Raw genomic sequence first — 27431 nt, forward strand, 5'->3', positions numbered from 1 at the left:
TTTAAAAAACATATTGTCACAAAAGAAATGTCATCAATTAATTATTATGTTGGGTACCTAACTTTCCCACCTCTTTCACTATCCAAAATATTCTCCATCCCACTATTATAACTCCCAAAAGTTTCCATTTTTATTCCATTTAATTCATTCATTCAATTGTGAGATCTCTACTCTTCTCCTTCTTCTAATTATTATCATTATTATGTATGAAAAAGTCCAATGGATCCAACATTCTTGCATTGTATGATAGATATAGATAACGAGTTTTAGTACAATATCGGTTAACTTCGTTAACATGTGAGTAAGCTAAGTTTGATTACTTTTAGTGAATAAAATCCTTGTTTAGTAAAAATAACGTATGATCATAACATCCACGTAGACTAAGATAATGATACTATATCACTTGCTTAATTTTTCTATTTTTGTTAATAAGTTAACAAATTTTGTTCGAGAAGATCCATTTTCTCCTTTTTTATTAACATTAATTAGAATATAACTCTTTCCATTTTTATTACATTAAGAAAAAGTTCAAAACTTTGCATCATTTTTTGAAATAAAATTACGTTAGAGTAATTTCAATTACTAGCTAGTTTCGATACTTTCATTTCAAAGAAAAGAAAAAAAAAAAGGCTACACCGTTTTTTAGTTACTTTTAAAGAATTGTTTGAGAACAAATAAAAAAATTTATTTATTTATTTATCAAATCACATGTGAGTGTGAATATGAATTTGTTTGGATTGACTAGAGAAAAAAATATTTTTAAAATAATCAAATTTGTACTCTTCTGATAAATACTTTTTTAGAATATATTTTGAAAATATTTTACAAGCTCCTATGATAAAAAAAAAAAAAAACACTTAAAATATACATCAACGTCCATGTGTGTACCACAACTCTTAAAAACTAGATTTGAAAAAAAAAAAACATTAACCTACGATTCTTCTACCATCTACAAAAGTAAAATATTAAATAGCTAACATAAAGATTTATGTTGTTCACTAACAACATACAAGTTATGTTCGCAAATAGACAGAAGAAATCAATTTATTACTAAAGAAAATATCAAATCGCAAATCTAGAGGTGAGAGTAGAGTTAAAATGTCTATATTATGCACTTGTTAATGCCTAGAGCCAAGATTCGAAATCTTGATTCGGTAACTAATGGCTTTGACATTTTCCTACGTCATATTCGCTTGTCTTAAGGTTTATTAGAGTGAAAAAAAATTGTATCTACAAACCAACAAGGGTCATTTCAACGTGCTTTGTCCTCATTAATTGCCTACATCTTAGAAAAACTTCCAAAAGATAACCTAACATAGAATTGCTTCAAGCTAAGCATGCTTAACTTTGAAATTTCTATAACTGAGTTACCGAAAAGAAACGTGCATTTTGATTATATAAACAGTAATATTGAGTTCTTTTTAAATCTTTTTTAACTTTACTTTCATGCCCACATAATCTCTTTTACTCAAATGTGATCTTAGTTAATCTATGTCTCATCCTAAACTAGGAACGTTCAACATTTCTTTAAATCTCAACGTCAAAATCGTAAATAATATAAAAACAAATACAATTTAGGTACAAGGAGTACTGATCCTAAATTCCACTAGAGCTTGACAATTTTGTACACTCACTCGTTAAAAGATAATAGATTCAAACCATTAAACATAAAATTAACAATGACACGTGACATAACGATAATCAAATTACAACTAAAACCAGGGAAACACATTTAACAAATCCAACAAATACAAACACTATTCCATCCTTAAAAATTACAATAGTTGAAATTTAAAACTCATATACATATAATTTTACTTTATCAAACTCAAAGGTCTTTATTTATTTATTTATTTAATAAATTAACTATTTATAATTTTAGCATCATTTTCAAAAAAATTCCAATGAAATGACTTGTGGGTCTCAACAATAAGATATGTATGTTTCTTTGTATTGAAAACCACATGTGAAAGAAAAACATATTGATATGAAATATTGTTCTGTTTATGTCTTATTTTGTTCAATTTTTTTTATAATATATATATATATATATTTATTTATTTATTTATTTATTTATTTTTCCTTTTTCCTTTTTCCTTCTGTTTTTTTTTAAATTTTCTTTTGGCTCCTTCACGTGCAATATTCTGTAGATTTGCTTCCTTCCCCCATCGCCCATCACAAAGCCCTTTAAAAACCCCATTTTTTCTGCTCCCAATCCCAAAACCCACCATTTTTCTTCCTTTTTCTTCTCTTTTTTTTTTTTTTTCAAATGGGTGTCCTTAGAAAATAATCATTGATTTAGAATCATCACTTTATTTTTAATGGCATTAGAGGCTGTGGTTTTTTCTCAAGATCCATTATGTTACAATGGAAGCAAAGATCTTTACTCTTTACTTGGAGGAGGAATTTGGGCTAATGGAAGCTTTGAATATCCAGAAATCCCTCATGATTTTCCCGAGAACCAAACAGAAAATTTCCCATTTGAAGATTGGAACTCATCTTCTTCTGTTTTTGTTCCTAACCCTTCCCCTGAAGCTGCTGATTCCAGAAATGGGTTGCTGAAACCGCCATTAGAGGCTGAATCAATTACTCCACACCCAATTCGTCCAAGGAAACGAAGACCCAAATCACGCAAGAACAAAGAGGAAATCGAAAATCAAAGAATGACTCACATCGCTGTTGAACGAAATCGCAGAAAACAAATGAATGAATATCTCTCTGTTCTTCGTTCCTTAATGCCAGAGTCTTATGTTCAAAGGGTACCTCTCTCATTTTCTCCCATTTTTCTTTTTCATTTTCCTTTCTCCCCAACAAAAAAAATTAAATGGGCTTCTCGAGTTTCGTATCACTATTGCAACTCATTAGTTTGAGTTTTTGAGTTAAACGATAATTTAACATTGTATTAGAATTGTTGGTTCTTTTTTGTTATAACTAAATTTACCGTATCCCATCAGCTTAAGTTAAGTCATTGGTGATGTGTTGGCGTCGCTACCGTAATCCATATGCTTAAATATATTTCTGGGTTAATGGGTTTAGGTTGAGTTATTGTTCATCTCCCTCGAATGAAGTAAAATTTATGTTGATCCATCAACTTAAACTTTTGACTTAAACTTTTGGCATTGTCTTTGTTGTTAGGGCCTGCAACGTCATTTTCTTTTGTTTGAGCTTAAAGTTTTTGAATTGATCGATGATTTAACGTTATTTCGGCAGGGGGATCAAGCTTCAATTATTGGGGGAGCAATTAATTTTGTGAAGGAGTTAGAACAACAAGTTCAAGTTCTATCCACAATAGAAACAAAAGGGAAAATTAATAATTCTGCTGAAGGGTGTTGTAATTCGAATTCAAATTCAAATTCAAAGATTCCTTTCGCAGAGTTCTTCAGTTTCCCTCAATTCAAAGCAATGGAAGGTTGTTCTTTAGTGAGTGAAAATGAGACTCAATGTTCTTCCACCGTTGCTGATATTGAAGTAACAATGGTAGAAAATCATGCAAATTTGAAAATAAGATCAAAGAGAAGACCAAAACAAATCTTGAAAATTGTTGCTGGCTTGCATTCTCTTTCCCTTTCTGTTCTTCATCTCAATATTTCAACTATCAACCAAATTGTTCTTTATTGTCTCAGTGTCAAGGTTTGCTTCTCTTCATTTTTTGAAATGGGTATTTGTGTTTAGATGTTTTTCATTTGAAAACTTCTTTTTTTTTTTTTTGGTTTGGAATTTTGTTGTAGGTCGAAGATGATTGCAAGCTGAGTTCTGTTGATGAAATTGCTTCTGCCCTGCATCAGTTGCTTAGTAGAATAGAAGAAGATTCACTTATGAACTGAAATTTTTTTCTTTTAAATTTATGGGGTTAACATTGTTTTCTTTGCCTTGTAGGTTGTAATATCATCTTGTTTCTAACTAATGTAATCTCTATGTTGAATTTTTGTACAATTTATCTCTTTTTTGTTTTCCCTTTCTTTTTCTGATTTCTCTTTTCATTTTCTGCACTAGGAATTTGTTTGTTGTTCTTATTTTGACAGATAAACAAAAGGAGATATTTTTTTTCTTTAGAGAAATCCAATCTTTTGCTTTTCTGATCTATCATTCAAAAGGGGAAAAAAGAAAAATGTTAAAAGGGAACAGAAAAAACATACAAACATAATCAAAACATAGATTTACGTGGTTCACTATCTTAACGTTAGCTATGTCTATGACAAAAAGGAAAAGTAGTTATCATATTATAAAGTTCTAGAGAGTTTTATAACATACTTCTTCTATATGTTTACTGTTTTGAAGCAACGGATAAGAGATTTCATAATATAAGAAAAAAAGTGAGAAAAAGGGAGCACCAACTACAGATTTGTGTGTTCATCAATGACTTTAGGAAGATCTCACAAAACCAGAGGTTTGAAAGATGATTTTGGCAGCAGAAAGTTGTCCTTGTATGGATGGGCAGCTTTAGAAGTGATAAACTCTCTCTCTCTCTCTCTCTCTTTTTCCCTCTTGAAGTCTCCATACTTGAGAAGAGAAAAAAAAAAAAAGGACAATTGAATTGAAATTTGAAGCTCTGTTTTCTTTATTATTGAAGATTCAAAAGGACAGGTCTAAAAAGCACTTTTTCTTATGTAGGGATTCTGATTTCTTAGAATCATTGGCATTGATAAAAGGATGGGTAATGAAAAAAGTTGGCAAATTTGTAAGATTTGAACTTTTGTTGAATTGATCTTTCCATGAAGTTTTAGAGTCTTGTTATTGAGATGTGATTGAATAACTTTGAAAGGGTTAATTCCAAAAATAAATAAATAAATAAATAAAAACTTGGAAGGGTCCAAATGCAATTATTTGGATAAAGCTATTTTTGATCGATTTTGAGTTGTATTCATCTTTATATAATAAACTTTAATCATACTAATCAAAACAAGAAAAAAAAAACATAAAAATTTGTGATTTTTGCGATGATTATACATACGGTTTTTACGATGCTAGACTTGGATTATCAAATATGTATTATAATACATTTTTTTCTCTTCAAGATATCGATTTATCAATGTTTTTCAATTTTAAATAATATTTTCAAATTTAACATTTTAATAAAAAGAAATTCTACTTAAACAAAGCTCTAAAATATATATTTCTTAGTTCCATTTTATGTATTGAAAAACAAAATAACAAAATATAACTTCCATTGAGATAATTAGCAAAAGAGTTTGGGTGGTTGAAGTAATTTAAAAGAAAAGCAATTAAGTTGAACAAAAGTAGAAAGAAAAAAGAGGATAAGAAGAAGGAGAAAGAGAGAGTTGGTAAATATTGTGTCCATTTATGAGGAGAGATTCAATGGGACTAAAGACAATGTTATAAAGGGTCAAGTGAACAATAAACTTTTCACAATGTGTTTGAAGAAATGACTCAAAACATTGGCCCTTTTTCATTTTCAACCTCTTTTGGGTTAAACGAGTACTTTGCTTTTAAATCGGTTAATATTTTCGGTTACGTTTTTAGGCTTTAAAAGTTAAATTACTTATAAACTTTGAAATATGTTATAAGAATGATGAATTCTTGAAATTTGATTTTATTTATAAATTTTTGATGACACGTTTGTTGTATACATACTAGATGTCCGGGTGCATCTATCGACTCAACGTATCTTATTAAAAAAAAAAATTCGTTTTGTTTAAAATATCTATGTTTTTCAAGTTTTACGTATTATATTTACTATAGTTTTTGGATCTATAAATGTGAAAATGTTTTTCTTCTTTTGAATCTCCATTGATTTTTCTTGAATTTTCTTAGAACTTTTGGTAAATTATATTTAGCAAAAATTTTGTTGTAATTGAAACTCTGATTGATGCAAAATTATACTTTATACCAATGACAACTTATTCTTATATTAAAAAAAGAGACCCCTTAGAAACTAAATAAAAACATCTAAAATTTTATAAGGAAGATTAAATAATTTTAGAAGTCAAGAGAATCAATGTTGATGTAAGAAAAAAAAACATAAAATTTTAATTTTTTTTTATAACAACCTAGTTGATATTTTTTTAAAAAATAAATCAGTGTAGGTTGTCAACTTTCTAATATTCTTTAGTATAATTAGTTGGCAAAATGTGGAAGACCGAATCGATGACTTTAAAGGAGAAATTTTATGTCAATTAATACCACTGTATTAAGCCCTCTTAAGTTAACCGTGATTTATTTATTGTATTTTTCAAAACATCTAATAAGAATCATTGTCCAATTTAATTAAAAAGACATGCAACGTGGAAACTCTAGCTTTAAGAATTTAGGTAGGATTTCATGCTTTACTTCAAATCATCATGTTAAACAAGATTATAGTTTATGAAAAAACATAAAACTAAAAGCAAAATCATAATCAAAACAAAAGTTGAGAAATGATCGATTGTTATGAAAGTTATTCGACATGTAAGCCTACATAATTAATTTTTTTTTTGTTACTTATTGTCTAACTTTTGTTGTATGTGCCATGTGATAAATGGCAAAGAGGAAAATGATGAATTTTTTCATTTAAACAATTTTCATGGTGGGACATTTCACCATGAAATTTTGAAAAAAATGGTTATTAGTCTTTCATAGAGGAAGAAGACAGCCTCAATTCTCAAAAAGACCTATTAGGGTTTATATATATATTATTAGTGAAGATTCCACTTTTTACCTCTTCTTCTATTTGTCTTCATCTTATTGTTTTATAGTGAAGAAGAAATATAGGTTGAAAGATTCCCAAATCTCTATCTCTCTCATATCATTTGAAAACCCTATAGTTTTTTTTTCTTGATATAAAATTTACATTATTTTAAGAGAATATATATATAAAAATACACAAAATGATGAGACTTTTATGTTTCTTAATACAAAGAAGAATACAAAAGAGAGTTTCATAGATTATGTTTTGCTCTTTACAAACATGCCAAAAATTTCATTAAAAAAAAGGACATATAAATGAAGATATATAATGTCTTTTTCCTGTAAAAAATAAAATAAAATAAAATGAAATAAAATAAAATAAAATGAAAGAAAGAAAGAAAGAAAGAAAGAAAAAAGAAAAGTGAAAAGTGAAAGGAGAGAGATAAAGTCATAAAACCATGCATGGAATGACAAATGCCCCATAACACCTCAAAAAAAGAACCATTAATATATTGAAGGGGAAGAAAGAGATTGATTACTATATTATTTTGATCTTAATAATGTTTGATGGAAGAGTGTGGAAGTTGATAATTGGGTTTTTGAGAATGTCTCTTTATCTACAAAAACATTTTGGATTGTTTTCTTTATCATCAATATTAAATAGATACTACTGATTATATATATATACACATATAAAAAGTCATTTTGTGACTCTATATATATATATATATATATATATATATATATATATATATATATATATATATATATATATATATATATATATATATATAAAGTCATTATGTTAATAGTAAAAAAACTCTTTTCCAAACTATTTAGAAAGTGATTTTAAAATGTGTTAACAATATTTTTATTTTATTTGACAAATTATTTACATTCCATAGAAAAGTCAAGTGTAAAATTTTTTATCTTTTATTAGTAATTTTGTTATCTACGGTGTAAATAGTTTGTCAAATTTCTTTTTTCATTTAAAAAAACCCTATTTAGAACTTGTTTTTATATATTTGTGTGGTATGAAATTCAGAAACTGATTTCTAATTTAAATAATTATTTAAAATGTGTTTGGTATAGCAAAACTAGTTTCTTCTAACTATTGCTAAATATTAATCGATAATAAACTATTTGTTTATTTATTTATTTATTTATTAACACGTTATTATAAAAAAAATTATATTATAGTTTATTATTTTGTAATGTTATATAACTTACACTATATTATATTATTTAATACATATTTTATTTTTTAGAAAAATGAATTGAGTTATAACCTAACGTAATATATTTTTAAATATTTTCAACTTTAATTAATTTATTGTTGTTGTTTAATTGATAGCATCTAAATGAATTTATGTAGCAATTGTTAGTTAAATATTCAAAGAATGAACCAAATAAGGAAACAACTAAGTTAGACTAAGATTTTTCTAATTTGCAATTCAAATAATATGTATATGATAGCATGCCCACACCCTCAAAACTCAAATGATAAAATAGAAATCATAAACTAATCGATAGCATGCCCACACCCTCAAAACTCAAATGATAAAATAGAAACCAACGTGAGTTTATGATGTAATCGAAAGTGAAGAGTGCAATGCCTTGTAAAGACGATATTAGCGGATTGTTCGGTAGTAGAGACATATTGTAAGAGGACTTTAATGTTGCTTAGATACGATGACAAACAAAGTAATAGTTATTCTCAATGTGGTTGTTGAATTCATGAAATACATTATTGTGTGCGAAATATGGATATATATAACACAACAATTGTAACAACAAAGTAAGACTAGCATAGAAACACCCATATTAAGTTAGAAGCCAACAAAACCATACTAATTTAGAAGTAGCATTAACAAGTGTACAATATTCAAAATCTATACTCGAACAGGAAGCAACAAATTGTTTCTTATTTCACTGAGAAATAAGGGGTTGGTCCAAGTACAAATAATAATTAACCTGGATTGGAATGATGTAGATAATTATCTATTTAATATTCATGATAAAATGAAAAACAATCCAAGAAAAGAACATGAGTAAAGCGTATGGTTCAAGAAGAAATCATGAATCAATAACTAATAATATGAAAACCTAAGCAATATTTAGGTGAGTTACAATCAAATAAATAAGACTACCAATAAGTTCTTGGTGTCATGAACAATAAAAGAAAAAGAGAATAACAATATCTTGTGAAGTATAACAGACAAACAACGTTGTATCGTGTTGATCTTACGAAAACCCAAGTTGAGTTATAATGGAGGATTGGATGTGACAAGTTAAACCAAGCTGGTGCAATTTGTTTCTGACCATAATAAGAAAACAATTACATTAGCCTAAGATTTTGATGCTAATTTACAATTCAAATAATACATATATATGGTAACTAAACTAATTCTGCATGTTAAAAATTAAAGTTAAAAATTTTGATATAATCAAATCATTGAACGGTTTGGATCATATAAACTAGAAAAGAAATTTTAGATCCAAAATATGGGTTGTTTGTCGAACTTATATTTGTTGAAATCAATGAACATAAAAACATAAAATATAATTTATATTATCAACCAAACAAATTTTTAATTTTTAATAGAATAATTTATTTTGGAAAAAGAATTTATAAAATTTCAATCGGTTGGGTTTCTTTTTTTAATATTGCTATGAAGTGTTTGCATTAGATTTTCGGAGAAACGCGTGTTCATGAAGTTGAACTTAAATTTATGTAGCTGGTTTATGAAAATACAATTTGATTTCTAATACTTGATTTGAGGAATGTAGAATGTTAATGTTGTTCGGTCTTTGGGAGTTTGAGAGGGTTTTTTGATAGTTGGAAGAATTTTATAAGGTTTTTTTGAATTGTAAAATTTTTTATCTCTCAGAAAAAAGAGAAACTCCTTTATTTATAATAAAGTTTTTGTAGAGGCCATGGTGGGCGTGAGCTTAATTTGCTCATAGACTTGGCCTTAATTAAATGTTGGGTTTGGTTGACTTTCGACAAAAATAAGCATATATTTCGTCTCAATTGATCCTTGAGCCTAAATACTTATAATAATTTTGATAAAATTTAATTTATTTGATCCAACGATCATGACAAAGACCACAACATATTGTTGAGATCATCTTCAACTTTAATTTTTAGCACAAGTTAAATTTTTTGATTAGTTCTAAATTGGATACATTGTAATTTCATCGTTAATTTCAAATATGAAAATTTGTAATTAATCCAAAATTTATCATTTAACCATAAGGACTTTTAGTACTAATGACCATTTTATATATATATATACATATATATTTAGAAAAACATGATTATGTAAATTAAATGATGGTTTTTTGCGAGTAAAATCTAAATGGTTTGTTTATGTTATAGATTTTGAGGCCATGAGGTGTTCAACTTTTCAAGTATAAAAGTATGCTATTAAATTATTGAAGGAAAAAAAAAAAAGAAAAGAGAGAAGAAATTAATTACTAGATATATATATATATATATATATATATATATATATATATGTATATGTTACCTAAATGAGGGACAGTTGATTGGAAGGGATTGGCTTTTTTATTTAGAATTAATGCTTTTGATTACAATAATGCTTCTAACTAAATCAGCCCATTGGTTTTTTATTTTGTGCAATAATTTAATTATGTGCCTATACATTTTAATTTAATTTAGGCACCTACCTACTTGATAATGTTTCTTTTTACTTTTTCTTTTTCAATTTCTATTTTTGGATAATATATACTTTTTAATCGTTCCTTTTTGGAAGATTTGACAATTCTTTATGTGATTTTATTTGTTTACTCTAGGGCTGTTTTAAAAATAAAAAAAAATATATATTTATCAGAGTCGTCTATCAAAATCTATCGACAATTTTATCATTTAAACACAAATTTTTGTAAGTACGACAGAAATTAGTAGTTTACTTATGAAATACATGACATGCATACAAATACCATTAAAATTATATATATACAAAGAAATAAACATTTTCAATAAAGAAATTACATCAGATCACAAAACAATTTAGAAAAAAAAAAGAAGCTCATAACACATTTTCTTTTGCATATTAGAAATATGAAAAATATAACAAATAATTAATGATATTAGACGACTATCAAAGGGTTATTAAAAGACTATCAGACGAATAAAATAAATATATGACAAATTGATATACTAATAATCCATGTGATATTTTAAGTTATTTGAAAAACATTTTGTTTCATCTATTTTCTCTAAACTACAATATTCATTAGTTTCGAAAAATTTAACTTCTAAATCATTTTAATCGAAGTTGTAATAATATTTTATCGAATTTGATCTACGTCATCTTTAGCTCGTTTTGTTTACCATTGTCATTTTACCATAAGTAAAATGAAAAAAAAGAAAAATTCAAATATATGATTTAAAACAGATGGTACAAAATTTATGATTAGGTATTCAATATAATTTTTACAAGACCTTTAGCTGACTTTTATTTTAAGGCATGCATGTCCATGTCCATGTCCATGTCCCTCTTTATCTTTTTCTCTAGTGATTTAATTAAGAGGTGGGCTTGATCGATCCACCATAATGGGCCATCGTTTCTTCGGTTGATGGCTTTATATAATATAATGGTCTTTTCATGATTTGTGTAAAGACATATGTTGATAAAGATAACAATGTGTGAACGAGGACAATTATTTGTTAATTTAACGTTTAGTTCAACTAACACTTATATGTATTTGATTATCAAAAGATTTCAAGTTTACATTTGTATATTATCAAGAGATTCCAGGTTCGTATTTGTCGTACGAACTACTCTCGTAAATTTTCTTTGATCTCTTTGAGGTTGGAACATTTTTTCTTTTTAATCTTCGTACATATTGTGCTAGCTCATACATGTTTAAATGAATTTTTTATATGTGTAAAAGTTATAGATTAACAGTTTAAAAAAAAACTATTAACGAAGTTAAATTGATTCACTTGAATTATAAAATTTAAGTAGGGAGTTTTAAATGAAACAATATTTTTTTTGGTTGTTTCCCACGATATGTTATTTTTTTTATATATGTAAAAGGATCGGATCAACTAAGAGTATTACGTCGTAAATAAGAGGAAAAATAAATCAAGTAACCTGCGTTATCCTGAGTGTACGTACGTGTGTTTCTGTGTAGAATCAGTTCAAACAACAACATTTGGGAGATCGAAACATGATCTTTTGAGATCGATGGCGCAGAGTAATTAAAAAAATTTATATAGAGGACACTATATATATGAACTAGGATTGGCAACAGGGTTAGGATCTATTAACCTCATCTCGTCCCCTTGGGGTATTTAACCTCATCCCTGCCCTAGCCCCATCATTTGAAGGTGAGGACGGGGGCATGGATTCCCTATTGAGGGGGAACGAGTCCTTGTGGAGACCCATTCCTAGATTTCTAAGTTAATTCATGCACTATCTATTACTTACTAATTTTAAAATTTAAGGTTTAGTTAGAAACAAAATTAAAATTTTGTAGGATAAGTTAGATATTAAAATGCCCCTAAATTAAAATTTTGATATATATTAAAATATTTTAAATTAAAACTAAGTTAACATAGAAAAAAGAAAGACCAAGACTTTGAGGGAACCTTTTTTGAAAGTCAATAAGAAACAGACAAGGAAGGTTGTTGGAAACAAGAAGTCACCAAAAATATATATATGAGAGAAACCGAGAGAGATACCAAGAAGTATATTAATAAGGTTTTGACTTATCTACCTCTACTTTTCCATTCCTCAATATGAATCAAGCAGGTAGATCATCTTCTTCCTCATGTTTTAGATGGAGTTTCGATGTATTTTTAAGTTTTCGAGGGGAAGATACTCGATCCAACTTCACCAGTCATCTTAATATGACTTTACGTCAAAGAGGAATCAATGTCTTTATAGATAAAAAGCTTTCAAGAGGTGAAGAAATCTCTTCATCTCTTTTGGAAGCTATTGAGGAATCCAAAGTCTCAATCATTGTAATTTCCGAAAGTTATGCATCTTCGAGTTGGTGTTTGAATGAATTGGTGAAAATCATTATGTGTAACAAACTGAGAGGACAAGTTGTTTTACCAATTTTCTACAAAGTGGATCCATCTGAAGTAGGAAACCAAAGTGGAAGATTTGGAGAAGAATTTGCCAAACTTGAAGTTAGATTCTCGTCGGACAAGATGGAAGCATGGAAGGAGGCTCTCATTACTGTTTCTCATATGTCTGGATGGCCGGTTCTTCAAAGAGAGTATTCTCTTTCTTCATATATATATACACTTCTACTTCTTCATATATATATATATACTTCTACTCTCTTGCTCTTCATATTCTATTGTTACTATTCTTAGCTTGTTGGTCAATGATAAAAAAGTAGTAGAAGAAGAGTGATATTATTTATTTTAGGTTCAGTTTGATAACATTTTTCGTTTTGTGCATCACACATTGTTCGAACAAAATTTGTTTTCAAAGTGGTACAACTACGTCTTTGAGTGAAAACAAAAACAAAACAAAATTGTTTTGCGTAATTTTCATTTTTAAAATTTATATGTCTTTTATCTTCTAATTTTTCAATTATGGTTTAAAAGAAAAATTCTAAAAACAAACAAAATAATGATTTTTAAAACTTAGTGTAAATTTTTTAAAATAGTAAACAAAATGGACAACAAATTATAGAAACTTATGGTGGGAAGGTAAGGTTTGAATACTTATTTTAAAATATTAAAAACCAAAAACCAAATAGTTATCAGGTAAGTCTTAGAGATTTTATTTTTCATTATCTTATTTATCATGTCCTTTTAATCAAAATTTTGTTAGAAATTTACACGAGATATAAATAGATGCAGAACAAACTAAATTTTATCTCAAACTCCCACTTCATAAGTTGAGAGCCAAATAAGCAGTTGATCATAATTTTTAATAATAAAACAAAGATAAAAATGAGAATGACACCGAAAATTTTATTGGTTCATTTCAAACTCAAAACTATATCCAAGTTTTGTGCAAGGTTCTACTATCATGGAGATTGAAAGAAAACCTTGAACACGTGTTTACAAATTTCTCTTTCCAAATAGACCAACAAAAGCTTATTTGATACCATTGACTCGATAACTTGAAATAGGGTAGTCCTTGACTCAAAATAGAAAAATACACACTGTAAGGATGTGCTTGTAGCCACTTAATTTTGTCTGACATTATTTAAAATCAATTTAATTGTTAGATTAATTTTTGCCATAATTTGGTTTATTTTTAATTTTGTGATTAACTACCTTTTTCTAAAAAAAAAAATGTTATTTAACTACTTTTTAAGTTTTGTAGGTAGTTTGGTTAAAGTAACTAAGCCATTTAGTTAATTAAGGTAACTGTAGGTAGACAAATACCAAAGATGATAACTTTTTTTAATTGATTTTGGTTATTAAAGGCTCTATGCCATTTTGATATGAACGCTAAAGTTGGTATTATTTTCAAATGGAAAAAATCCCACCATTTTGAATTTTTAGCCATTTGAAGAAGTGATTTTGGCTATAAATAATATCTTCTTCTTCATACACACAACATCACATAATGAAAAGTTCACAAAAAAAAAAAAAAAAAAAAAACCTAGAAATTTTTACAACATTCACATCCTCTCTTCATCTAAATCTCTAACCTTCATAGCCCCTACTTGTAACCTTTATATCTTCTTACAAAAACCAAAAGATCTACAACATCCATTATTTTATCTTCTCTAAATCTTCATCTATCTTCCTACGATGCCAATAATTCAACACACAAAAAAATTCTAACTTAATTGGAGGTGTATGGTAGGGCTTTGGTTTCAATGATCCACACATCAAACAACAAGTGAATTTAGTGTGTTGGGATTTCAATCTCTCTCTTTTCTTTTTTTCTTATTCTTCTTATTTTTTTTTAATTTTTCTTTAAAGTTCTTTAATTTATTTTTTTCTTAGTCTTATTATTCTCATTATTTTACTTATCTTTCTTCAAGCTACCATGAAAAATGCACAAAAAAAAAAAAAAAAAAAGAAAAAGAAAGAAAGAGAGAGAGAGCAATGATTAAATATTTGCTTATTATTTTTTGTTCTTATTTCTTTAGTCTCTTATAATTATTTATTTATTATCTTGTGATAGTTTTATTTATTTATTCATATGTTGTTATCTTTTATTTATTTATTATCATGTTTTTCCTTTATTAATTTATTCTTAATTTTTATTCTTTATATATATATATATATATAATTAGCATTTTTATTTATTTAATATTTTTCTCATCTTTATTATTGCTTCCTTAATATGTTCTTGACTTTTATATATTATTTAATATTGTATTTTCTTTCCTTCTTTTGTGATCAATTTAATATGTTATTGCTAATTTGTTTTTTAAAAAAATTGTTAATATTTTAAATTATTTTTCTTTAAAAACATCCAACGATGGAATATAGGAAATTTAGGAGTCCGATTTCTAAGAATTCTTGAGGTGAGAAAATCGATTCTTTGGAAGTTCGAGATTGATTTTCAATATGTTTTTATTAAAATCTCAATATGTTATTTTGTGTTTGCATAATTTGTCATGATGCTTCTTTACTCTTCTTTCTACTTATCTTATTTTCATATTAAGTCTTATTTTATTTCCTATTTAAAATTTTCAAGTTTTAAAATCCTTTCTAATTTAAAATTTTCCAAGTTTTAGAACCTTTTACAAAACACTTTTTTTTTTTAAATCATTTAGAGTTTTTTTCTTTTAAAGTTATAATTTTTCACGTTTTTCAAATGTTCAAAATTTAATCTATGATTTCATAAAATTTTTTAATCAATTTTTTAAAATAATTTATACTGTTTTTTTAAACAAAATCCTACGACGGAATTTTAGAAATTTGGGAGTTCGATTTTCTAGAATTCTTGAGGTGAGGGATCACATCTTTGGGAGTCCAAGATTTGTTAAAAAAAATAAATTTTTAGTTAATGTTTTAAAAAAATCTATTTATTAGAAGGTTATTCCTACGATGGATTTTGAGAAATTGTACTAATTCCTCACTTTTTTGAGGTGAGATGATTTTCTTCAAACATTGTCTAATTAATGAAATGTTTTCCACTAGATCATTGTTCAAATATTGGAGTAACGAGGGGTAAAATAAGACATTAGTTTTTAAAGAAATTAAAGAATATTTTCAATTCAAAATTTGGAATTTGTTCACTGTTTTCTAAACGGATGTTGTGGGGTGCTAACACATTCCTCATACACAAATGACTCTCGAACTCAACTCTAGTATTTGCAGACCATTTTTTAATGATTTTATTTAAAAGGTTTTAATATATTTCGATGTCAAATCACACCATAAAAAAGATTGGTGATTACTCTTATTTTATTTTAAAAAACAAACCCATTTTGAGGACGTCGACCGTTGTGCGTCGTCTCGGGCACGTGGCGACAGTGCTTACTATCACTCTAATCACGACCCACAAATTTTTCTTTCATCAACAAAGAAATTGAGCTCGTCATACACCCACGCAAAATTTTCTTGCAAAATAAAGCTCACGGCGATGTCTTCCAATTTTGCTTCAAATCTTTGCTTTTTATAAAGAAATCCACCATATATCCACAATAACCAATTAACTTATTTCATTATAATCCACCTTCATGCAAACCATTCAAATGGTTCCTCATGCTTTAAATATTCAAATGGGGCTTGGTGTTTTGGGTTCCAAATTTCCTAACATATTTTTTGGTTGGATTTTGTTTGAGTTTATTATATTGTTGCTTTGATTTTTTGGCTTCTAATTTTGAGAACTATTTGAGGAAACAAATGTGTATTTCAAACAAAAATTTAGTGTAGTTTTTTTTCTTAAATGACAGTGACGAGGCTAATTTGATTCAAAACATTGTTCAAGAAGTTTGGAAGGAATTAGATCGTGCAACGATGCAGTTGGATGTAGCTAAATATCCAGTTGGAATTGACATACAAGTTAGGAATTTACTCCCACATGTGATGTCTAATGGAACTACTATGGTTGGATTATATGGAATTGGAGGTATGGGCAAGACAACTTTGGCCAAAGCTTTATATAATAAAATTGCTGATGACTTTGAAGGTTGTTGCTTTCTGCCAAATATTAGAGAAGCTTCGAATCAATATGGGGGCCTTGTTCAACTTCAAAGGGAGCTACTTCGTGAGATTCTAGTGGATGATTCGATCAAAGTTAGCAATCTTCCTAGAGGAGTTACCATCATAAGAAATCGACTATACTCAAAAAAGATTCTTTTGATTCTTGATGATGTTGATACACGTGAACAACTACAGGCATTGGTGGGAGGACATGATTGGTTTGGACATGGAAGTAAGGTGATTGCGACAACAAGAAACAAGCAATTACTTGTTACTCATGGATTTGATAAAATGCAAAGTGTTGTTGGATTAGATTATGACGAAGCTCTTGAGCTTTTTAGCTGGCATTGTTTTAGGAATAGTCATCCCTTAAATGATTATTTGGAACTTTCAAAACGTGCAGTCGATTATTGTAAAGGTCTTCCCTTAGCTCTTGAAGTTTTAGGTTCCTTCCTTCATTCTATTGATGATCCCTTCAATTTCAAACGTATTTTGGATGAGTATGAAAAATATTACCTTGACAAAGAGATTCAAGACTCTCTTCGAATAAGTTACGATGGACTCGAAGATGAAGTAAAAGAAATATTTTGTTATATTTCTTGTTGCTTTGTACGAGAAGATATCAACAAAGTTAAAATGATGTTAGAAGCATGTGGTTGTATATGTTTGGAAAAGGGAATAACTAAACTTATGAATCTATCACTTCTTACCATTGGTAGATTCAACAGAGTTGAAATGCATGACATAATACAACAAATGGGTCGAACAATTCATCTTTCAGAAACTTCTAAATCTCATAAAAGAAAAAGATTGTTGATTAAAGATGATGCTATGAATGTCTTAAAGGGGAATAAGGTAAGAATTATCGGTCAAACATCATCATTTTTATTATTTTGAAAATTAATGACTTGAAATGTTTGTTTTGCAACCTTTTGTAGGAAGCAAGAGCAGTCAAAGTCATAAAATTTAATTTTCCTAAACCTACGGAGTTGGATATTGATTCAAGAGCTTTTGAAAAAGTGAAAAATTTGGTAGTACTCGAAGTTGGCAATGCCACATCTTCAAAAAGCACTACTCTTGAGTATCTACCTAGTAGTTTAAGGTGGATGAATTGGCCTCAATTCCCTTTTTCATCTTTGCCTCCAACCTACACAATGGAGAACCTTGTTGAATTGAAATTACCATATAGCTCCATCAAACATTTTGGGCAAGGATATATGGTATTTATAATATAAATTATTGCATATGTTTTTAATTTCTATGTTGAAATTTGATTGTTTACTTTCTTCTTATATATTCATTGCAGAGTTGTGAAAGGTTGAAGGAAATTAATCTTACCGACTCCAATTTTTTGGTGGAAATTCCAGATTTATCTACCGCAATAAACCTCAAATACTTGGACCTCGTAGGATGTGAAAATTTAGTAAAGGTTCATGAATCAATTGGATCTCTCAATAAACTTGTCGCACTTCATCTTTCTAGCAGTGTTAAGGGCTTTGAACAGTTTCCATCGCACCTCAAGTTGAAATCTCTTAAGTTTTTGTCAATGAAAAATTGTAGAATAGATGAATGGTGTCCTCAATTCAGTGAAGAAATGAAGTCTATAGAATATTTGTCCATTGGGTATAGTATTGTAACACATCAGCTATCTCCAACAATTGGATATCTTACTAGCCTAAAACATTTGACCCTCTATTATTGCAAAGAGCTTACAACCCTTCCAAGTACAATTTATCGTTTAAGCAATCTTACTTCTCTAATTGTGTTGGATTCTGATCTTTCAACATTTCCTTCCTTAAATCATCCGTCTTTACCTTCCTCACTTTTTTACCTAACCAAGTTACGTCTTGTAGGTTGCAAGATAACAAATTTGGATTTCTTAGAAACAATTGTTTATGTTGCCCCTTCATTGAAAGAGTTGGACTTGTCCGAAAACAACTTTTGTAGACTACCCTCGTGTATTATTAATTTTAAATCCCTGAAATATCTTTATACAATGGATTGTGAGTTGCTCGAAGAAATTTCAAAGGTTCCAGAAGGTGTAATTTGTACGAGTGCCGCAGGGTGCAAATCATTGGCTAGATTTCCCGACAACTTAGCTGATTTCATATCTTGTGGTAATTCTGCGGTGCGTACCATATCTCTTTCTCATGACTTCACCATTATCTCTAGCTCATGTATATTTAATTTCATTCATATAATATATATTACTTATAACTATTTACTGATCTCATGGTGCAGGAATGTTGTAAAGGTGGAGAATTGAAACAACTGGTATTAATGAATTGTGATATTCCAGACTGGTATAGGTACAAGAGTATGAACGATTCATTAACATTCTTTTTTCCAGCTGATTATCCAAGTTGGAAATGGAAGGCTTTGTTTGCTCCTTGCGTCAAATTTGAAGTTACTAATGATGATTGGTTCCAGAAGCTTGAATGTAAAGTGTTTATCAACGACATTCAAGTATGGAGTTCTGAAGAGGTGTATCCCAATCAGAAGGAACGAAGCGGGATGTTTGGAAAAGTATCACCAGGTGAGTACATGTGGCTGATAGTACTTGATCCTCATACACATTTCCAATCATATTCCGATGATATTATGGACAGGAGGTCACCGAAGATTATTGATCTAAATCAACCAAGTTTTGGGATTAATTCCTCACAAAGTATTTTGGGTAAAATTACGGTGTCCTTTCAGGTTACTCCATGGTATAAAGACGTTGTAAGTATAAAAATGTGTGGTGTTCATGTCATCATGTGGGAATGAAGATTATACACCCCTTGATCTTTGTATTTACATATTGTATGTAAAAGACATTAAAATTTTCCTTGTGTATATAAGATTTAAATTTTCACACGATTGATTTGAATCATTTAATTGTGGTACTTTTAAAAACTTTTCATTTTAATAATCTCTTAGCATTTTGGTTATGTTTAACATCTTGGCTATTTAATTTTGATATATTTTGGTGGAGGACAAGTTTGAAATAAAGGAATTTGAAAGAGAAAGAAAAACATATTGGGAAAGTTTAATTTGTGTTAAAGGATTAGTAATTGGAACTTTAAAAAAAAATGGAAAATGAGTGTTTGGGAGATTATAGGGGAGAGAAAAAAGAAAAGGAGCAACATATATCTCATCTTTCTTTTTAGATAGTATTAGGATGTAATGCCCCCAAAATTCAACATTCAAATAGGAATTATTACCAACAACGTAAGAGTACTGAGGAAGAAGAAGACGAAAAACGAGAATCTATCTTTTATAAATTATTCTTTTGCTACAGATAGACAGCAAGGGATCATATAAATCGACCTCCAAACTAGATATGAAGAATTAAATGGACCAACTTGATGGCAAAACAACCTCTTTCCTACAAGGATTCCTAAATGGAGTCGTATATATACAAGAAGCAAGCACTCTGGTTACGTAAGGAAATGAGAAAGAAAGAATGGTTTGTGCCAAACATTTTGAATATTCAATTGAACTTTAAATGGACCTTAACAATAATGTGAAATATATATGCTAATATATTTGTGGTATGTGTGTGTTTTGAAAGGTTTTGAACTATATTCAATTATATATGGCACACAAGATAATAGGTACAAAATGCATAATGAATATATGTATAGATAGTAGACTACCATTGTATACCAGACGTTAGGAATATCGTATGTGTTTTCAATACCTATTCGTTTTCATTGATAATAACAACAACAATAATAAAACATTCTTAACATGGCTAAGGCATCGATGTCTTTATAGATAACAGTCTTTAGAGGGGTGGATTAATTTCATCATTTCTTATGGAAGTTAATGAAAGGATCTAGATCTCAACTGTTATAATTTCAGACAGCTATGCATCATCAAGTTTGTGTTCGAAAGAATCAGAGAAAATCAAAATTTAGAGGGGAAGCTGTCTTAGCTTTTCTTCAAATTGCATATTAAACTTTGTTTATGTTTATTTTATTGGTTGAGCACCTAACTAATTATTCTATTGATTTGATTTAAGGTTGGTTAGATCAATACTCTTGTACTTGAAGAATTGTATGTTAAGTCAACCATTTTCTTTAAGAAAAATACACAATCTAGTGTCACAATATTGAAATCAAACAAGAAAACGAAGAAAACAACAGGTCATATGCCCAAAATGGCCGCACGGATCAAGAGATATGTTAGAAGAATGTTTGGGCTCGTGGTTGTTATATTTGTTTAGAATTATCTCCTTGTTGGTTGACGTGGCAAAAAACTTTTTATGTGAAGTTGTGAAGAATAATCTTGTATAATTTTTTTTCAAAGTGTTGTTTGATTCAAAATCGTGTATAAAATATAAAACATCTTGAAAAAAAATTGTTGGAGTTCAAAACACGTTCGGGTATTAAAGAATTTTGAAAAAAAAATCACGTACCAGAAGTTTTGAGAAAAATCGTTTTGGGGATCATGTACCAAAAATCTTGAAAAAAGAATAATTTAGATTTCGACGATCGTGTACCACAAATCTAAACAATCGTGTAGACAAATCTAAACAATCGAAAGACTTTTGAAAAAAAAATCGTTTAGATTTGATATTAAATCTAAAATATAAACTGACAATTTGTAAACAACCACCGGCATCCGCTCATTTTTAAACAATGTGGAATCTTCACATAATGTTTCAAAGAAACTTACAATTCCTTAGTTTAAGAAGCCATAATGATGTAAAATTTTGGAGAGAAGGTAGACAACATAATTTGTTTCCGGACAAATTTAGCTCCTTCAATGTAGTGTAGAAATTAGATAAATTTTCCAAGAAATCTGCATTTGATATGTTGCAATTTTGTAGATCCAATATAGTCAAGTTTGAACATAAGCTTTGTGTTGCGGAAAATTTAATCTCGATCCCGAGGGAAACATGTCGAGTCTAGAACACTCATATTGAAGATCAAGTTCCTTATCTCTTTAACAAATGAATTTCACTTGAAAGAGAAATCAATAACTAAGGTTCAAATTCTCAATCCCAATAAGATATCTAACTGATGAGGGTAACTTCCTCATGGCTGGACCTTTCAAATTCATCTCCCTCAAACCCTTCATATTTTCATCAAATTCTGGAAGTTGTTCAAGCTTATAACAGTTAGTGAGACTCAAAGAATCAAGAGACTTCAAGTTGATGGCGAGAATCAAGTTTTAAGGCAATAAGTTCATCAAGAGATGAAACAGACTCATAAATCGTTCTTAAAGAGAAGCAGCTCCAAGATCAAATATCTCAAGTTAGAAATTCCCTTAAGATTTTGACAATAACTTAAGATTCGAAACTTAAAGAGATTCGAACTTTAGGTAGCTTGAAAACTTTTCAAAATAGTTGTGAATTTTTTTTCGATTTTTTGGCATGAATCAAGATTCAAAACATCAATAGACTCTGACTTGCTGATGTAACTTGAAAGTCTTTCAAGGTTTTTGCATCCTTCAAGGTCTAGGATAACAAGTTTATCTCAAAGTGCCCAACAGAGTCATGAATTATTCTCATATGATAGCATTCTCTAAGTTGTAGTTCCTTAAGGTTTGACAATGCCGGTGCATCCACTTAGATTCAAATCTTCAAGAGACTTTAACATGAGAAAGCTACTTGGAAGCTTTTTTAGATTTTCATAACCTTCAAAGTTCAAGGTAACAAGCTTACTGAGAGAAGCACAGACTCATAAATCATTTTCAAACATTTGCAACTTCTAAGATATAATTTCTCAAGGTTTAATGTTGCAGAGAAGTCAAGAGTTTCCTTTAATAACCGCCAATAACTCATATCAACATGCTTCAACATTTTGCGACCCTAAAACACATGGAAAAAATCATTAAAAACACTTGGAGTGATATCTAGCTAGCACACAAGTAGAAGTTGTATATAATTTAATTACCTTAAATATAATCCCAGAATATTTGTTGGATACACCATTTATGACTTGTCCAACTAGCCCACCATTCAAAACAAAGCTTATAGGGAAATACCATTGAACACTAGATGATGAGTACTCAATCCACTTAATGTTAGATAAATACTTGAATATATTCGTAGGAAATTTTGCTCTATTTTGAAGGATAAGCAATCTATGATTTCCCATGTTTATAAATGCTTCTGCTTCAACAATTAGTGGTTGGTTGCTGCGCAAGTCTAGCTATTAGCAGTCGATCAAAGATGCTTTCCTACCATTTCTCTTGATAAAGGCCCAAGTAGACCACTTTGGAGCTTGAATGATAGCAAGAAAAAAAAAACCCTAAAACCACTCAATCCGTCGCTGCTGCCACGTTCCTTTGCGTTCGACAGCCACCATAAGTCGTCTGCCCTCCATCGAGTTGCGTCTGCCGTAGATCTCTTCGTCCGTCTTCGTTCGCCGTCGGTTGTCTCGTACGAAGATGCATCCTGGCAGTACAAAGATGTACTAGTATTTGAAGCGAGTTTACTGGAGGCGAAATATGAAGAGAGAAGTGGCAGACTTTGTTAGTAGATGCTTGGTGTGCCAGCTGGTGAAGGCACCAAGATAGAGGCCAGCAGGTTTATGTTGCAACCCTTGAGTGTGCCAGGGTGGAATTCAGAGAGTGTGTCTATGGACTTCAATACAGAACTTCCGAGAACTTTGAAGGGTTATATATTGATTTGGGTAGTTGTTGACAGACTCACAAAGTCAGCTCACTTCATTCCAGGGAAATCAACTTACATTGCTAGTAAGTGGGGACAATTATATATGACTCAGATAGTAAGACTACATGGAGTGCCTGTATCTATCGTTTCTGATAGAGATGCTCATTTCACTTCAAAGTTCTGGAAAGGACTTTAGCTTGCCTTGGGCACGAGGTTAGATTTCAGCACAACCTTTCATCCTTAGACGGATGGTCAAATAGAGCGTTTGAACCAGATTTTGGAAGATATGCCGCGAGCTTGTGTGCTGTAGTTTTCAGGGAGTTGGAATTCTCATTTGCACTTGATGGAGTTTGCCTATAATAACAGCTATCAGGCTACCATTGACATGGCACCGTTTGAGGCCCTGTATAGTAGGTGTTGTAGATCTCCTATATGTGTGGGGTGAGGTTGGTGAGCAGAGAATGTTAGGCCCTGAGTTAGTTCAGACCACCAATGCAACCATACAAAAGATTAGGGCTCGTATGTTGACAGTGCAGAGCAGACAAAAGAGATGCTGATGAACGATATAAGGATCTCGAGTTTGATGTGGGAGACATGGTTTTTCTGAAGGTAGCACCGATGAAGAGTGTTTTGAGGTTCGAGAAGAAGGGGAAGCTAACTCCACATTTTGTAGGGCCATTTGAGATACTTATGCAAATTCTTCTTGGAATGCCCAAAATACAGGGTTTCTCAGGAGAATCTGCCGAAACCTATTCCCCTGCCCACTCGGTATCGAATTCGGTAAAGCCGGTCTGTGACGCTTGCCTCTTCCAACACCCAGCAGGCTTCGCACGCACCTCTGAGAAGTCTATTTCATACCTCTATACGTCCTCTCCTCTTGGTCTTTTCTTTGTTACCGGGAAAGAGCTGCTGAAGAACCCGATCCTCTTCTACATTGGGGAGCTACTTGAACCTAGCCTGATTTCGAGATAGGAGATGAGAACTCTGATTCGGTATCCTACCCCCTGCCTATTGATGTCTCGCTTCGTCCCGAACCCATGATAAGAATACCATCATAACGAATACCCCGACCGACTTCTGAGTGAGTTAGGCGCGTCCCACTTAAATGAGTTAGTCGATTCCCCTTTGCTTCGGAAACATCTCATCCTTCCTATAAACTCATGAATTGAGAATGAGACGGATCTTTCTAATACATATTAGGGAGTTAAGTAACTAGAACCAGAATTGCCTAGATAGGCTAGCCCCTCTTTCTTCTTGTTCTCTATATGTTTCTACTCTGTCGAACTCTTTATTCAAAGTAAGCAAGCTAGCGGAGAATAGCTCTGAGAAGTAGTCGTATTCACACCTATGGGTTGGTTATCAGCTGATAACCGCGGAGTGGGAGTGTCTCGACTAATAACCTATGCCTTTGGTGTGCTCGAAGCAGGCAGACAACTTCCTATCATTCTCAGAGTTAGAAAAAGAATTCCAGGATAGACAGAGAATGAAACTGAGACAGCTGACTCTCTTATTCATCTCCGATCCTCTTCTCTGAACATAAAATAAGTACGAAAGCCTATCCTAGAAGTCTATTCCATGATCAGATTTGAGATATTATCTCTTTATGGGGGTTCGGAATCGGATCTCTTTATCAAAGCAGAAGTCAGAGGAAAAATAGTGGCTCGACTTTGACGGGGGGAAGCTCCCGACCGAGTAGAGCGCTCCTTCGGTAGTGGCTGTCGCTGTCTAACTATTCTCATCGTATTCTCTCTTAGCCCGAGAAGCCTCAGAGGGAGGAGGCGATACCTGATTGAGTCGGGTCAGATACCAGAGTTGGGGAGGAGAGATAGGGTCTTTCTTGAGTATGAGAAAAAGTCTTCTTTGGACGCCCTAGCCGAAATCAAAGACAAGAAGAAATTCAAGCCTAGGAAATTCCCACTCAGCGGACTCAAATTCTTCGATCATTCCCCGCCACAAAAACAAAGGTCCAGGTGACCAGTCCGAAGGACCTATCAATCCATTATTTTGAGAGCCTTGCCTCCTATCCTTATATTATGCCTCTCCTTTACCGGTCCGTGGTAGTTGAATTTCTCTTAAGTTTATCTTCTTCTTCCTTTTCTACATTGATACGTGGCTTCGCTTCGCTAGGCTTGCTCAACTCAATGAACAAGGGCCTGATCTTTTTCTTCTAAACCTACTAAAAGATAATTCGCTAGGCTCGATCTTTATTTGATTTTAGAAGGTTAACACTCGTCCGAAGTAGTTTAATTAGATTTGCACGGAGCAGACTGATTATCGTAAAAAGGCAGTCGCTTCGCGCCTTGCCTCCGGTGATGCCGTAGGTTTAGAAGGCATCAAAATAGAAGTTGCACTTTCCCCGTAGCTTATCGTTTGGCGTTGCCTCCATCGTTTTCTGCTGTTCATGATATGTTTAATGTCTCTATGCTGAGAAAATATGTAGCAGGTCCGACGCATGTAGTTGACTTTGAACCATTGTAAATTAATGAGAACTTGAGTTATGAGGAGCAACCTGTTGAAATTTTGACAAGAGAGGTCAAGGTGCTTCGTAATAGAGGAATTGCACTAGTCAAAGTTCTTTAGCAAAACCACGGAGTTGAAGAGGCCACATGGGAGAGAGAGGACGACATGAGAGTCCACTATCCCGAGCTGTTCGAGATTTAGAACTTTCGTGGACAAAAGTTTCTCAAAGGAGGGAAGATTGTAACGCCCCAAATTAAGGTCATTAGTCTTAATTATCTTAAGTTTAATTTTGACAATTGTTGAAATTATTTTGGGTGTTATTTGATTTAATTGTTGGAAATCCTTGATTTGTAGAAATTAAAATTTATTACATATTTTGAAAAAATATCTGATTAATTGAATTTGAAGTTAAAATAATTATATTATGAAGATAATGTAATTATTGAAGGTTATATTTTATTATTTTGGAAAGAGAGGGAGATTTGAGTTTAAAAAAAAAGATTTGATGAGTTTCAAATGAAGAGAGTGAACATGAGATTTTATTTTGAGATAAAATAAGGAGAAATAATAATAGTTACAATATTATTATTATTTCTTTAAATAGGACTTCGGGATGCGTGGGTTACTAATTACCAAATTCCTCAAGAAACCCTAGAAAAAAAAGACCCTAAAACCACTCAATCTGTCGTCGCCGCCACACGTTCCTTTGTTCGACAGCCATCGCAAGTCGTCTGCCCTCTTTGTTCAAAAATTACAATCCTGCTGTAATTTCCTTAAACTTAGCAACTCTTCTGGACTGATGGCTTTCTAATCTGGGCTTGGCTTAAGCCCTTTCTATTAGGTTACTTTATATTATATTAATAAAATTGGGGCATAGCATATAGCTGATACTTCTTAACGGAGAAGCTATGCTTGCTAGGTCCTGCTGTTTCCTATTTCAAAAAAAAAAAAAAAAAAAATTGCATTATTGTATAATAGTTGATATTGCATTGCATATTCTCTATTCCAAGGACTTCTATATAGGAAAATAAGTGTATTCGGTCATCATCGTTTTTGAACTCCACATCCCATTTTAAATATAAAAATCATGAACATGTCTTCTATGGGTTTAGACAACAAGAGTATAAAATTCTCTCTTACTTCATCTTCAAATGAGATTTATCTTTGAATGTCAACGACGTTATGAAGAAAAGAAGTGAACATACATCACACTGTAACAAAAAAATTGCTCTTCCATAAATCTGAATATCTTATTGAAAGGTGAAAATAATCATTGGATGGTAAGTGAATTCATTCATGATCTATGATGCACGGTATTTGGATGTCCTTCCATTAAGCCTCTTAGCGCTTCTCTACTATCTTCTTCTCTTATATTGACCCTCCACCCTTACAATATGACTCCGACCTCTAAATCGATGCTTTAGTTCATAGGGTGCTGTATCATTGCCAAAACTTCTTGAATCTTCTTGAATGATGGATTTAGTATAGGTTCAGGAGGGCTCGAGCCCTCCTCAATGTTATCGTCTTTATATAGTATGAATAAACAAAAATATATGTCCATTAAACATAAAAAGTAAAATTATCAAAAGTTTATTCATTTAATACAAAAAAGTACTAGTGAACAAA

At 30.6% G+C, this 27431-nt stretch overlaps 2 protein-coding genes across 2 annotated transcripts; both read left to right on the plus strand.

Moving 5' to 3' along the window:
- The first annotated feature begins 2168 nt into the window (after nt 1–2168).
- Nucleotides 2169–3933, plus strand: LOC103495217 (transcription factor bHLH94-like). The gene is made up of 3 exons (XM_008456696.3): nt 2169–2759; nt 3211–3630; nt 3729–3933. The coding sequence occupies exons 1-3, from the start codon at nt 2322–2324 to the stop codon at nt 3822–3824; spliced, it is 954 nt and encodes a 317-aa protein (XP_008454918.1). The 5' UTR covers nt 2169–2321; the 3' UTR covers nt 3825–3933.
- An 8453-nt stretch (nt 3934–12386) lies between these two features.
- LOC103495240 (disease resistance protein RPV1) lies at nt 12387–19504 on the plus strand. The gene is made up of 7 exons (XM_051084732.1): nt 12387–12882; nt 16486–17308; nt 17411–17590; nt 17674–17955; nt 18042–18459; nt 18754–18863; nt 18977–19504. The coding sequence occupies exons 1-7, from the start codon at nt 12398–12400 to the stop codon at nt 19502–19504; spliced, it is 2826 nt and encodes a 941-aa protein (XP_050940689.1). The 5' UTR covers nt 12387–12397.
- The last annotated feature ends 7927 nt before the right edge of the window (nt 19505–27431 follow it).

The sequence above is a fragment of the Cucumis melo genome, chromosome 5 (genome assembly GCF_025177605.1).
Source record: "Cucumis melo cultivar AY chromosome 5, USDA_Cmelo_AY_1.0, whole genome shotgun sequence".
Lineage (NCBI taxonomy): Eukaryota > Viridiplantae > Streptophyta > Magnoliopsida > Cucurbitales > Cucurbitaceae > Cucumis > Cucumis melo.